The sequence below is a fragment of the Cornus florida genome, unplaced genomic scaffold (genome assembly GCF_030987335.1).
Source record: "Cornus florida cultivar Cherokee Brave unplaced genomic scaffold, ASM3098733v1 CherokeeBrave_3.0.0_Hap2_Chr05, whole genome shotgun sequence".
In the NCBI taxonomy this organism is placed as follows: domain Eukaryota; kingdom Viridiplantae; phylum Streptophyta; class Magnoliopsida; order Cornales; family Cornaceae; genus Cornus; species Cornus florida.
This window is the reverse complement of record NW_026775575.1, coordinates 103931367-103946109: the sequence shown is the minus strand read 5'-3', so window position 1 is coordinate 103946109 and position 14743 is coordinate 103931367. Positions and strand designations below refer to the sequence as shown.

Here is a 14743-nt window from a genome sequence, read left to right as displayed (position 1 = left end):
AAAGTGCCCGTCTAGCTCAGTTGGTAGAGCGCAAGGCTCTTAACCTTGTGGTCGTGGGTTCGAGCCCCACGGTGGGCGTTGTTCAAAAAATTTTTTCCCTCCTTTTGAATAAAATAATTTTGTGGGCATGAAAAATGAATTAACAATGATTAAAAATTTTTGTCTAATAATTTTTATTTTATGGGCATGAAAGTAGTATGATATGAGATATTAAAAAATATGCTTTTATTTGGTAACAACTACTCACCATTTCTGTGTGACTAATACAGTTATAGTTATGTATCCAATATTATATGTTTGAGAAATGCAACTCAGATTGTCCCCAAATAAGCGCTTTTTCCATTATTTTGACCTTCTGATGCCTTTTTGTGCTCCACTTTTTCCCTTTTTGGTCTTTTATTTCTTTCTTATTGATTTATGAAGCATTCTATATTTGATTCATCATATAGCCACCTTCTCCACCTTGTAATTTTTTAATTTTTTTTAACAGCCTGGTATTTCACACACACACACACATTTATAGTATTGCACTGCTATAAGAACCTTATTGGAGAAGATGAATTCTAATCAACAAAAGTTGAAAGAAAAAGACAACGATTCTAGGATTGATCTTCCAAAGGTGGGAAAATATGAAATCCTAGAACTAATCCTATGATGTGCCAAGAGGACATAATCTGGCAGAGATGAAACTCAAATTCATTTCCAATTTGCTTATGCATAAAAACATGTTCTTCTCATTGCAATCAAAATTTAGGTGAGATCAGTATTGACAATGCAAATAAGTGGTTGTTGGCTAGGTAACCAACCCTGTCAACCTACAGCCCTTTTCAGCTCAACTCCCAGCAAACAACCTTTGTACCCATCTTTTTATCTTCATATATTTAAAACCCCAAAGTACCATAATACATCATCCTCCATTATTCAGCCTTTAGAAGTATCAACATTGTGATCTAACCCCCTTATATTGAAATGGCTAGTGGCAAATCCCGGGAAGATGAGCGCGCAGGAGCTGAGATTATCCATGGATCGGAAGAGTGCTATCGCCATTCAGTGAAGCTCCTTGAAGAGCTGGGATTTCCAAGAGGTGTCCTTCCCCTCCAAGACCTTGAAGAGTGTGGAATAGTTCACAAGACCGGATTCGTGTGGATGAAACAGAAGGCTCCATACGAGCACTTCTTCGTGGGGACAAATAACCGCGTGAGCTACGCCAAGGAGGTGACTGCACACGTAGAGAAGTGCAGAATGAAGAAGATGACTGGTGTTAAGAGCAAGCAAATGTTTCTGTGGGTGCCCATAGTTGAAATGTGCATTGAAGACCCTGCAAGCAAGAAAATTAATTTCAAGACTCCAATGGGGATCGGAAAGTCCTTCCCAATCACGGCGTTCATGGAGGACGAAGAGAAGAAGAAGTACCTAGAGAAGGTCGATGAATGAAAGTGGCTATACATGATACAACATTGTTTTGAATGTTCAAGCACTTTTTCTTTTATCTGGTTATTGTGTATTGGTTCTGTTTCTGTCACAGTCACTACTTATTTGAATAACATCTGATTGACCTTGGGGTTTTCATTTAATAAGATCAATTATCTGAAATGCTGCTAGCTACACCTTTTCATTGGAGTTCAATATCTTAATTTGTAGATTTGATCTTTTTGTTACTTACTAACTTTACAAGTCTGAAATGGCCCTGTAAAGTAGCTAGGCTTTTGACAAAGATCAAACCATTTTTTTTTTTTTTAATATAATCAAAATCAGTGGTCCATAAAACCAACTTTCTTCATATAATAGACTTAATAGGTAGTGGCATTCATTTGAAAGCAGCACAATGTTTATACATGCATTTTGTGGTTTCCCAAAATTTCCACCATTCTGCAACCTCAAATCTTAAAAGTATGTCACATGACACAGTTTTATTTAACAAACATTATAGGCTGTAAGATATTTCTTTTCTTTTTCTCTACCCCTATTATATAAATGAATGAAGTACAAATTTGTAATGTGTGGCCAGAGTGATAAAAAGATTCAGGTGTAAAGTTCTCTCATCCTACTGTTTCTAGGTTCAATTACCCCTTCTCCCAATTAACTTATTAACTATTGTCCGGCTAAAAAATAATAATAATAATACAAATATGTACAATAATTATTATTAGCTCTCTCATAATTAATGGGGCTCATACGTACTAAATTTTCTTATACGGAGTAGGATGATTAAAGTAATAAATTCTTTTAAACTTCCTATCTACACGCATTAAAAAGAAGACACATGTACATAATACTAATTGTAACAATTTTAAAAAACTAACACACACATATTTTTTACTTAAGAGTTGAGATATGAAATTTTTTATTGGTCAAAGCATGACACAGCTTAATTAATTAATAATACACCATGAATTTTTTTCATCTCCAATTTAGAAAAGTCAATTTAGATATATATTTTATTGGATTGAAGTACCAAGTAACCTATGATCTGAGACTATTTTAAATTTTTTTGATTACAATAATATATAAAATAGGAGGAGTGCTAGCTCATTGGTTGAAAAAATTAATCCCGACAATCAAGGATATATCTCCTTGTAAATATAATTGGAAGAAAGTTTTCACCATCCATTTTATTTTATTGCTCAAAGACCAATATACAGTAAAACATTTTTTTTTTTTTTTTTTGGTGGTGTTAAAAGAGGGGAATATATATATTTTTTAAATTTTTGTCTAAGGGCTAAATAGCATTAAATTACTTTTTACTCGATTTTATAAGAGGGTAGGAAAGTAGTGTCGGCACTCAATTGGTGACGTGGCATCACCGGTTACGTCCGATTCCAACTACTCATGGGGAAGGAGTTAGAAGACCCATTGCAGCAGCCCCACTTATCTACCGGTAGACAACATCCCACCAATGGTGAGAGCCTGCATAGGCTCTGCAGCCCCTCTTGCCTCCTCACGACTCCCATATCCGCCAAAGCTCACACCAAATAATACCCTCCGCCTCCGCTCCGCCGTACACGCCACCACCACCACCGCCGCCACAATGCCCGACCACCACCATCCCCACCCGTCGCTCGAAGTTGTCGGTGGAGCTCTTAGCTCTTTCCTCCCCGCATTCACAACTCTGAACCGTCCGTACAATCCCTTTCCCCTAATTGGATGGAATCGGCACGTCGAGACCATCTTTGCCGCCTTCTTTCGCTCTCTCCCGGACGTCAGATTCAGGCGTGTGTGTCTCAGGACCAAGGATGACGGCGCCGTCTCCCTCGACTGGGTCTCCGGCGACGACGATCAGCTACCGCCCGATTCCCCTGTCCTCATTTTACTTGTCAGTGTTATTTTCTCCTTTCTGTCTTTCTATTTCTAAAACACAAACACACACACTCTGAACATTTTACTAGACCCCATATAATTTGAACATTATCTGGGTTTAATTTAAAGAACCTGTTTTGAATTGGTTGCTAGTATTTGACGAATTTGGGACTTGTTGTCAATTGTGAATTAAAGTTGGTAATTATGTGGTAGTGGAGATATGGTGCTTATAAATGGATAGTTGCAGCCAGGTCTAACTGGAGGGAGTGAGGATACTTACGTGAGGCATATGCTGGTTAGAGCCAGAAGTAAAGGATGGCGAGTTGTGGTGTTCAACAGTCGTGGCTGTGGAGATAGCCCTGTGATCACACCTCAGGTACCAAGTTGATTTTGATCAATTTTTTTAAAAAAATTGAATTGATCTTAAATATGGGGTTTTCCTTCCAAACTTGGAATTCATGTAATCAAATTCATTTGAATCGGTTCAACCATTAGTACTAAGTACTAACCTTCTACATATAGTAATGGTTTTCGGGGCGGGCACAGTAACATGAATTCAAAATAATTTCATTTTGAGCATTGCTATTGCTGAGATCTAATGAAGAGCCTTGAGAAACCATGAATTTATTTGCGGATATTCTTCTTATATTTCACATAATTTTCTTTAGAATAATCAAGTTGCGTACTTAAAGTTCAATGAAACATTTACATGTTTTGCAATTTACTTCATAACACTGGCTGATATGCAGTTCTATTCAGCTTCATTTATAGAAGATCTTCGTGAAGTCGTGACACATGTTTCCACTCGGTACCCAAAAGCCAATCTGTATGCTGCTGGGTGGTCTCTTGGAGCAAATATTCTTGTTCGATATCTGGGTCAGGTAGGATTACTAAATTAGCAATGTTTTTTTCCTTTTCCTCTTACACTGTTATACTCTCTGGGGCCAATTTGTATGTTGTTGGTTGAAGTAATATCAATTGATTATCATCCCTGTCTTCTGTGGCTGAAACTGTTTATCCATGTGCAAGGCACTTGCTTTTTGTTAGCATCTCATTACTGAAAGTAAATATGTCCTTGTTGGTGTCTGAAAATTTTAATTTGAGTTAGAAAATGAGTTTTTGTTGTTTCTTAGGTAGGTTTCATGGTTGTTGATGTTGTGTCTAAGTTGGCATTGGCGCACCTTTGCAAATTTATGCTTTCTCTATAAGGGTTCTTTGCATATGTTGCTCCTCCAAAAGTAACTTCTACCGTTAGCTTCTAATTATTTTGTAGTGTTAGGACCATGGTTTTGAATATTGATTAATACTGTTACATAGCACCTGTCATGCAATGATATCCTTAAGTTATAGGCTAATATATTAGTGGGTGTGAAACTAATAGCTGCTGTGATTTACCTTTATGGTCTTGCATTGGCTGTCACTCTTCTTCATTTTTTTTTTTCTTTTTTTCTTTTTTAAGTGTTTGTAGTGTCATGCATATAGGCTGTTATGACTCATTAAAACAGCTGAATTTTACACTAACTTGAAAACTTCTACAATTCTCATTCTTCTCATTTTTTTCAACTCTTCTTACACTTAAAAACTAGGAAACTTGATTTTTGCATTAGAGTTAATTAGAGTTTAACTTTAGTGTATCTATATATAAGTTCAAATTTCTAGCTTGAAGAAACATAAAAGTTGCATCATATTATTGGAGGTAGATCATTGTATATTCAGCTAATCATCTGTATCATTAAAGGATACTGACTATATTAACTCTATGATTTCCCAAGTTTGTTATGATTTAGTCATAAAACTGATAAGAGATCAATAAGCAAAGTAACTTTTACCAACATTAATTGAGAAACTATCCAGTGAAAATGCTAGTAAGAAAGCAAATTTATTAATAACCGTTATAATATTCAATATTCGTATCCAAATATGTTCTTACAGGTCATAAATTAACTGAAGAAATATAACAAACTGGACTTGTAATATTCAACATTTCAACCATTACTGCATGTAATACCATGACCAATACGAAAATTTAAAACTTTGGTTGGGACACCTACAAAGCTTTAACCAACTCCTATAAATTACTGTATGATAAGAAGAGAGGTGACAATGTTTTACTGATGTTTTCGACTTGTTTTTAAATGTTTAATTCCTGTGATTCTCTTATATGCATATGCTTTATGTCCAATCTGTCCTGCATTCCTTTGTAGCCAAAGGATTTTTTAGGGCAACGGGAAAAGCTAGAAACAAAATGGGTGTGAACGGAAAATGATAGGTTGATTTCAGGCTCAGTGGTAGCTGTTTCTTAATTGAGGAAAGGAATCTAGTCTAGCTGAAGATGTTGCATTAGAAGAGGAATGCTAGTGGATAAGCTGACAGCAAATAGTCGAGATGTTGGCTTGAGAACACTTAATTTATTTATCTATTTTTCCGGATTGAGGATTGTTTCTGCAACAGTTTCCTTGGTAATATGCTTCATAACTTGGACCTTTGGGTCAAAATAATGAGCTAGTTTAATTATGTTTTGTGGAGCTCATTCTGAGGAGCTATTCATAAGGACTGGTTTTAGTTTACTCTCTTTTCTCCAAACTAAGTTTCTGTTTCTTTTCAATTAATAATTCTGGGTCTTCTTTTCAGGAATCTCATACTTGCCCTCTCTCTGGTGCTGTATCCCTTTGTAATCCTTTCAACTTGGTCATTGCCGATGAGGATTTCCATAAGGGCTTTAACAATGTTTATGACAAAGCTCTTGCAACTAGTCTCTGCAAAATTTTCAAGAAGTAATTTTGTAATGATATGGATGTCTTTATTTCAGTTACCATATGTTAGAGTTGATCTCTTTTTTGTAAATTGTTTCATTGAAACCTCTTGTTTTCATAGGCATGCTCTTCTATTTGAAGACATGGGAGGTGAATATAACATTCCAATGGTTGCCAATGCGAAGTCTGTCAGAGAATTTGATGAAGGACTTACCCGAGGTATCTATTTTTTGTTTTTTTATAAGTATTTATTTCTTGTTATTGAAAATGAAATTGTTCCTGCACTGTTGCGTGTGGCTATTCACAGCATTTTCTGTACTATCTTGCAGTTTCATTTGGCTTCAAGTCAGTGGATGACTACTACTCCAACTCAAGTAGTTCAGATTCCATAAAAAACGTGTGCACTCCTTTGCTTTGCATCCAGGCAATATATCTTTACCTTTTATTATATTATTTTAAAAAGTTAGTTCTGATACTCAACAATCTATAGATTATTTTGACAATTTTGAGCTTTATTAGCTTTTGTAGCAAATTAAATCATTGGACATCTATTAATTAAATCTAGGGATAATATGGCCTAACATAAGCTGTGTTCATTTGTAAGTTTTGGCAGTTTTTGCCTCCATTTTTCTTTGAGTAGTTCAGAAATCTTTTTCCTCCTTTTTTCCCTATTTGTCTAATTATTACTTGCAGCAATGCTTGGGTATCAAACTGAGCTACTCAACTTGTTTTGGGCTCTTATTGTCGTTGTCCCAGCTCAATTATTCTTTAGTTTCAAGTGCTGTAAAGTATAACTGGACTTGTAGGGCCTATTAGAATTGCCTCTTTAGGTTGACTTGTTTTGGAAGGCCAAACATATGATGAAATGATGAGGTCTTTCGTACAGGTTATGTCATGTGAAGGGCAACCACCGGCTATTTGCTTGAGTGTAGTCACTGACACTCCCAAAGGCGAGTTGCAGTGATTCAAGTTCTGTTGGACACACGCGTGTGTGGGTCATACCCATAAGAAAGGGATGTTCGAATGGCTCAATATTTGTGTGCTATGTTTTCTTTTTTTCTTTACAGATAGAAATTGTCAATGAATATGTTCCTCGAATTAGGGAATATGTTGCATTTCTCAAATGAGTAAAGTGCTCAAATTTTCCTCATGCCTGCATCAATATTTCTCTAAGCCCCTAGCATTTATTGTGCTTTCTAGGAGCCATCATTAATGCTGACTTCATGTGTAACATGGAGCTTTGAAACTGCCAAAAGAGGAAAAAAAAAATGAAAAAGGAGAAGAAGAAGAAAAAGAAGAGGAGGAAATATAGGAAGAAGGAAACTTTGCTTAGCTATTTGTTTGTTGACTTATGGTGGTAGGAAGATCAGTTTTCGTCTGCCAAGCTAAATTAGATATTATTGTTCGTAGCTTAAAAAGTTTATCAGTATTAATAGATAATCTTGCTCATTGTTTGTTGCTTTTGTAAATTGATTTTAACCACCTTTAAAGCCCGGATAAAAGATGCTTTTAATTGCTAGCCACCTTTGACACACAGTTTTTTTTAAAATGAATAATTTATTCCAGAATCCTTTATTTTGATGTTCCAGGCCACCATTACTCTATTGTTTTGGTTTTAAAGCTCGAGTGAGACAACTACTAAAATTTTGTGCAAGTAAAACCTGCACTTGTTCTTTCTACAATAATCGTGATTTCAATTGTTTGCAGGCTGGAAATGATCCAATTGCTCCATCTAGGGGAATTCCTCGTAAAGATATTAAGGTAAATGCAGTGCTTTTAGTTTCAATATATGACTGTCTTATAATCTCATCACTAGACCATAGGATATTCTCAGCACAGGAATTTTCTCCCCCTGATTTTATTTTTGGTGGGTAGTAGCTATTCACTTGCCAGTTATTTCAAATCTGGATCGGGGGAGAGAACTTTACTTTTATTTTCTCTTGCTTGCATGGTCTCATTGATCTGGGCAGAAACATTCAAATCTTAATGGTAAAATAGAACTTCAGATGAAATATTATACTACGACCATCCCATAATAAGTGTGTTAATGTCACAAAATAAGTGTCCACTTTCCTCTTTGAGATGTTCCAAATTTCCAATTCCTTGTTGAGATGTAACAAATAGTCAGTACTATATTTTTCAAATCGACCTCTTATTTTTTTCTTATATTTTTTATTTGGATTTTTAGGTATAACAACTATTAGATATATTTCTCCCTCTGTTATCTTCCCAACTAGAAACAGAAGAAAAATGAGATTTATCCTAATGCAGACTCTCACAAGATGATGGGAAAGATGATTACTTGATGTGATGGTAAATGTTTGGCTGCCAAGCATGGAATAGTGCTCAAATATGAGGGTACATATTTTTATGCAATTAATGTCAAATGTTAGATCAACCCTCGGGTATTCCATCGTTATAAATTTGTACTTCATTGATGGGAGTGGGACCAACATTGAGTATTGGCCTCTTAACCACACATTGACAGAAAAAGAATACGGAGTATAAGTGACTAGAAGTTGCATTTTGAGGGGTCCAAGGAATGCCAACTCGTTACTGCCTCTCATGTTAACCTCAAATATTGGTTTTGTAGCATTGGGTGGATTGGTGGTCTACGATTAATCTCAAATCCCTTACAGCAGTGTGTATGTGCATGTGTGCGTGGTTTTGTAGATTTTCTAAGGGTTAGTAAAATATTTTTAACACTCTTTATCACTTGCTGTTTTCAGGAAAATCCAAACTGTATGTTGATAGTTACACCTAAAGGTGGCCATTTAGGGTGGGTTGCAGGTGCTGAAGCTCCACGCGGATGTCCTTGGACTGATCCTCATGTGATGGATTTCCTGGAACATCTGGAAAGAGAAAGACCTGATGCCACTGCATCTCGCAGTAAATCCGAAGGTTTTCAGCAAATAGAGGGATTGCACCACCTAGAGGTATAGCTAGCAAATGATTTCTAAGAAGGCGACTCAGGCACAACACCAGGGAGGTCCATGCCCTAATAACTTCCAAAACTAGTACCTTTTTTCTGGTTGAATGCGGAGAAATGTACAACTACAGAAGTAAAATTATTGGTAGCTTGTGTGTGTCATAAGCCAATTCTGTATTTGGCAATGGCAAGAAACCTTTTCGGATATTATTCCGTAAATTTCTTATTGATTAAGGGCTTACAACATAATATTACTTTGGCAATTTGAAAGTTTGCATACGCATTTTAATTGGTGAAAACTGTATGTGAACGAGCCTCAGTACTTAACAAATATGATATTGAAAGACGTGGTTTTCATTTGAACACTTTTTAGCACACAATAGTTTGTTGTATTATCTAAGGTCGCCCAACATATATTAGGCGTACATATTATCTATATGTATTTCTTGTAGAAGTTGGATATGTATAAATTACCTATTTGGAATTTCGTTTCTAACCTAAAATAAAATTTATAGAGATAGCATTTCTTCTTTACCCAATATTATACTCATAGGGCTTGTTTTCGCACAATTATTATTTTAAAATTTTTGTTGCAATTGTGGTGTAATGAATTCGAGTGAATATCAGTGTAAATTAGTCGAACGACCGATTCATGAAAGCGTGTAATAATATCGGACCATTAAAAATTAGTTACGAATTTGCCCGCGTATCAGTGGATACCGTACCTGTGTGAAGGGTCGGTTGGATGTGAATGCGCAAAATAAGATTGTCCAAACGCAAACAAACCGAACTATAGGACCAAAATTGGGCCCTCCTTCAAGTGAATTAGGGTTTCGCTCGTTCAAATTTAGGCTCGAGTGAGGCTTTCCCTGGCTGCTATATATATATGAACGTATTACAGTTGGCGTGGGCTTTTTTAATAACAATATTCAGCCCAACGTGCAAACGCAACCCATTTACTCGGCCTTTTTATTCCCTTTTTAGTTTTTTTCTTACATTCGGAATTGATTTTCCCATTCTATATTTTGGTCGTCCCAAGAGAACATGGATCTGGTGCCACCAGAATTCCCAGATTTAGTGTCCAGTGGCAATGTGCAACTATGCAGCTGCCCATATCAGTTCATCCTGTGTGGAGGAACAAAAATGGTGGTCCCTCCACACTCCAACAAATACAGTGGGCAATTCCAGAGCGAAACATAGTATCACTTAGATGGGTGTTAAAAGCAAAGGCTTAGGGCAGAAAGATCAATCGTCAAATTTAGAATGAAATTGGGTTGTGGGCCTTCTGGGTCACCAAGCTTGAAACCCATTACTGTGACAGGCTTACCACGTTGGGCTGTTTTAAGGTTGAGTCTTGCAGGAAGCATTGGGCTCTAAGCCTTAAAAAAAAGTATTAAAGCCGACAGTTCTAAACCCTAATTTCCCAGCCGCGGATATACCCACTGAGAGGACAACTATCATTTACCGAGAGAGAGAGCGGGGAGAGAGAGAGAGAGAAAATGCAGATATTCGTGAAAACCCTAACTGGTAAGACCATCACGCTTGAGGTCGAATCAAGTGACACCATCGACAATGTGAAGTCTAAAATCCAGGACAAGGAAGGTATTCCTCTTTCTATCTCTATAGATATTGATAAATATCTTCCCCACTCTCTCTATATTATGTATGTGTATTTCTATTTAAATCATAGCTGTTTGCTAATTGATAGGGATTCCGCCGGATCAGCAACGATTGATCTTCGCCGGAAAACAACTTGAAGATGGACGAACACTTGCTGACTACAATATCCAGAAAGGTTAGCTCAAAATTAACTAATTTTTTTTCCAAATATTGTAATTCTTTAGCGTTTGTAGTTTTTATATTTTGTCTGTTATAAATTTGTATAATCGGATTTAATAAAATATGAAAACACTGTAGAATCAACACTCCACCTGGTGCTGAGGCTTCGTGGTGGGATTATTGAGCCTTCATTAATGGCTTTAGCAAGAAAGTATAACCAGGACAAGATGATCTGCCGCAAGTGAGTTCAAGGATATATTTTTATCGTGTTATTACATTATTTGTTCAGTAGCCGTTAATGCATGTAGTTATCAATCTTAAAACATTTGAAAGCATGTTGCCTCTGAACATCTTGTAATGAGTAATCCATGTAAAGAGTAACATTTGAAAGCATGTTGCCTCTGAATGTCGCGTAATGAGTGAATCATGTAAAGAGTCTGAATCTTTTTTATTTTTATTTTTTATCAATAGTTTATAGTTATTCTGAATTTCTGTTATGCTTAAAGGAATGATAACAGTTTGATAATGGATTGTTGAATATTAAACTACAACAGGCTATGTTCAAGGGTTGGCATTAATTCTTGATTTTATTGTTATTACTATTTGAAACTTATGGTGAACCTTTATGGTACATGTGTCTCTCCCTTGCATCATGGTGAGGTTTAGGGTCATTTCATTTCCATTGAGGTTGTAGATTTGTATCCATAGTGTACAAATTGAATAGGAAAATGATACTTTTTGCGATTTCTCTGACTAATAACGAAGCCGATCTGATGTGGCAACAGACTGTGTTCCTATTCCCATATTGCATTAAAGGCACAAATCCTTATGTACAAAAATACTCTTTCACCCTATTCTTCCTCATTAGTCATTTTCTTTCCTTTTTTTCTCTCTATATTATAATTGGATTTGCTTTACTAGTTATGGTGACTATGTGGAGTGAATGGAATTTTTTTTCTGTCTTTCGCTAATGTTATACATGCTTAATATGATTTTTATGTAAAAATTTTAAAACAAATGAGAGAGAACATTATGAAGATTCACTTTTTGAAGGTGGGTTCCATTGTTAATCTAGGTTAAGTTTAAGATTTCAATTGAATCTACTCATAACAATTTTAAGGATATAATCTCTATTCCAAAAGATATATTTGATCTAGTTCAGACGAGATTGTGGTTGACCAATGTCGATCTAAGATCCAAGAGGGTTTGCAGTCGCAGAGGTATTGCGATCCATCTAATTCCATGTCTTTGTTCTTCCTTTATGTTGGCGTGGTGATGGTATTTGGTATGATGGCCGCTATGTATGTCTTATTGGATTGCAGGCCTCATTGTTGTTAGAGTCCTATATATATATATATTTTGACTCCTTACCTTTCATGGCTGCTCTTCAAGATCAATTGGTTTGGACAGGTGAAGGAGAGAGGGGAGGAGTTTGTAATTCGCTGGGAAAGAAAGAGCACATATCCTGAATGAGGGTACTATCGTCTTGAACAATTTATATTTTCAATGTTACTGCAAAATTTGAATTATTGGATTGTCACATCAACAATTGGTTTGTGTTCGGTCAAATAAGTTGACTATTGTATCATTACCCAATTGAATATGGAGGCGATTATAAAGTTTAATGATACATGACGTGAATTATTTGACCGAACGCAAACCGATTTGTGGTGTGGCAGTCCGATAATTCAAATTTTGCAGTACATTGAAAAAATAATTTTTTCAACACGAAATTAACTCTCTTTCCCATAACTCTCTCTCCTTCGCCTATCCAAGTCAAGTGTACTAGAATAGCAGTCATGACTGGTAAGGTCAAAAAAAATCCAGGACTCCTAACAACAAGGAGGCCTGCAATCCAACAACACATAGCGGCCACTGCATGAACTACCATCACCAGGTAACACAATGGAAGAACAAAAAGTTGGAATTAGGTGGATCGCACTCCCTCGGCAAAACCTCTTTGGTCTTGGATCACCCTTGGTCGACCACAATCTCATCCGAACTAGACCAAATATATCTTTTGGAAACCTATAATTGTTAGAGTAGATTCAATTGAAACACGAAATTTAACCATGAGACCCACCTTCAGAATGTTTTCTCTCAATTTATAATTTTTTACATAAAAATCATATTAAGCATGTATAACATAAGTTAAAGAAAACAAAAGTTCCATTCACTCCAACAGAGTCACTGTAACTTGTAAAGTAATCTGATTATAACAGAGTAAAAAGGGAAAGGAGATGAAAGGGTATCTTTGTACAAAAGAATGTGTATTTAATGCATTATGGGAATAGGAACACAGTCTGTTGCCACATCAGATTGGATTCCTTCTCGGTCAAAGAAATTACTGAAATTATCATCGTCCAATTATAAATAAAGAAAAAAAATAGATTGGGAAGGTCTATGCAATAAAAAATTTGTACACTCTACATGATGTGTAAGGCTTGGCATGGGGATGGTGATACCAAGTATTAACATGTCAGACACTTTGAGGCAAAACTAAGAGATTCTAGGGTTATGAGTTGTTTGACATAAGAGCGATGTGTGGAACTCCCTTGGATGTCCCCGTTTCACTACTTCTCCCCTTTTTTCTACTTGCTTTAGCCTTTTAAATTACTAGGAAAATAATGTCAAATCTTTAACTAAGAGATTCTAGGGTTATGAGTTGTTTGACATAAGATTGACGTGTGGAACTCCCTTGGATCTCCCCGTTTCACTACTTCTCCCTTTTTTTGTACTTGCTTAAGCCTTTTAAATTATTAGGAAAATAATGTCAAATCTTTAGCTCCAAGTGTTGTCTGACTTATAGAAATTGGTGCTAGGTTATACTTTTCTTGCTTGTATTTATTTACTGTAAGAAGTTAATAGTTGAAATTCATTAAAGTATGTTCTACTAAGCTCATGTTGATCTGAAAGGGATATTTTTAACTTCATTTAAAACAGCAGTTAAACTTCCAATTAGTTTTTCATTTTTTTATTTGTAGGATCTTTTTGCAATAAGATTTGTCAAATTATTTGGTTACTTGATTTAATTAAAATGGAAAATTGTTTTCTTTTCCCTTCATTTTTTCTTTTTCCTTTGTTATATTTGAACACTTAATTTAGATTCATACATTCTAGTGACCAATATTATTATTATTCTTGCTTTAGCCTTTTGCATGCATATCATGTTTTGATTTAAAATTGCAATTTTTGTTTAGGTGTTATGCTCGTTTGCATCCTCGTGCTGTCAACTGCCGAAAGAAGAAGTGTGGACACAGCAACCAGGTTCATTTTTTAAACAGTTTATATGCAGGCTTGACATCCATTCTTACAATGTTTGTCTTTCACCACTTCTAGGTGGGCTAACAGATTCTTCTTTTTATTGTTTTTGGATTTCAGTTGAGGCCAAAGAAGAAGATCAAGTAGATGTGATTATGAAGACATGGCAAAGCGCCTGGTGGTGGGTTTCAAGAGTCTAAAAACTCAAACTAGAATTTAATTTGGGACTTTGCTTCGGATATGTTGTTTTATCACTATATTCCATCTGAAATAATTTTTTGCTTTTCAATCTTGAAATTCTGTCGTAAAACATTTTGTTGCTTTGTCTTTTCATTAGATTTTTTTTATGGAATTCTTAAATTTACCAATGAATTCATTGCTTATTTCAAACATATGGGGTTGTCTCTGCCCATGAGAGTATCACGGATCACCAGTGAGATTGCTCCGTGCTTGAGCTTTGCATATGTGTGATAGCTTCTTTGTTATGTGTTCTACTCATTTTTTATGGTCGCATACGAGGTTTAGTGAATTTAGTATCAAATCTTTGTCCGCTGTAGCAGGAGACTTGTAATCATGTTCCCATCTAATGTCCAAATCCAATGTTCCTGTAGCGAGCTCTCTCCCTTTGCCTCCTGAAACAGGATAGACTGACCGGAAGACCTGTTCTATGACTACTGTTTCCCCCATATTTGCCATTTTTCCCTAAACACTTGCAAACTGCTCT

The 14743-nt window shown here is 35.8% G+C and overlaps 3 protein-coding genes and 1 non-coding gene across 4 annotated transcripts; all 4 read left to right on the top strand.

The window, feature by feature from the left end:
- The first annotated feature begins 5 nt into the window (after nt 1-5).
- TRNAK-CUU (transfer RNA lysine (anticodon CUU)) lies at nt 6-78 on the top strand. Its single transcript has one exon. It is a non-coding gene; the product is annotated as a tRNA-Lys (tRNA).
- Nucleotides 79-928: 850 nt separating this feature from the next.
- Nucleotides 929-1572, top strand: LOC132310440 (uncharacterized). Its single transcript, XM_059808613.1, has one exon. The coding sequence runs from the start codon at nt 970-972 to the stop codon at nt 1432-1434; it is 465 nt and encodes a 154-aa protein (XP_059664596.1). The 5' UTR covers nt 929-969; the 3' UTR covers nt 1435-1572.
- A 1289-nt stretch (nt 1573-2861) lies between these two features.
- On the top strand, nt 2862-9342 carry LOC132308153 (embryogenesis-associated protein EMB8). The gene is made up of 8 exons (XM_059806159.1): nt 2862-3313; nt 3545-3673; nt 4047-4178; nt 5929-6071; nt 6172-6269; nt 6380-6474; nt 7758-7811; nt 8780-9342. The coding sequence occupies exons 1-8, from the start codon at nt 2897-2899 to the stop codon at nt 8990-8992; spliced, it is 1281 nt and encodes a 426-aa protein (XP_059662142.1). The 5' UTR covers nt 2862-2896; the 3' UTR covers nt 8993-9342.
- Nucleotides 9343-10397: 1055 nt separating this feature from the next.
- On the top strand, nt 10398-14411 carry LOC132308156 (ubiquitin-ribosomal protein eL40 fusion protein-like). Its single transcript, XM_059806161.1, has 5 exons — nt 10398-10581; nt 10688-10774; nt 10897-10999; nt 13959-14025; nt 14140-14411. Exons 1-5 carry the CDS (start codon nt 10479-10481, stop codon nt 14164-14166), a joined length of 387 nt encoding a protein of 128 aa, XP_059662144.1. The 5' UTR covers nt 10398-10478; the 3' UTR covers nt 14167-14411.
- The last annotated feature ends 332 nt before the right edge of the window (nt 14412-14743 follow it).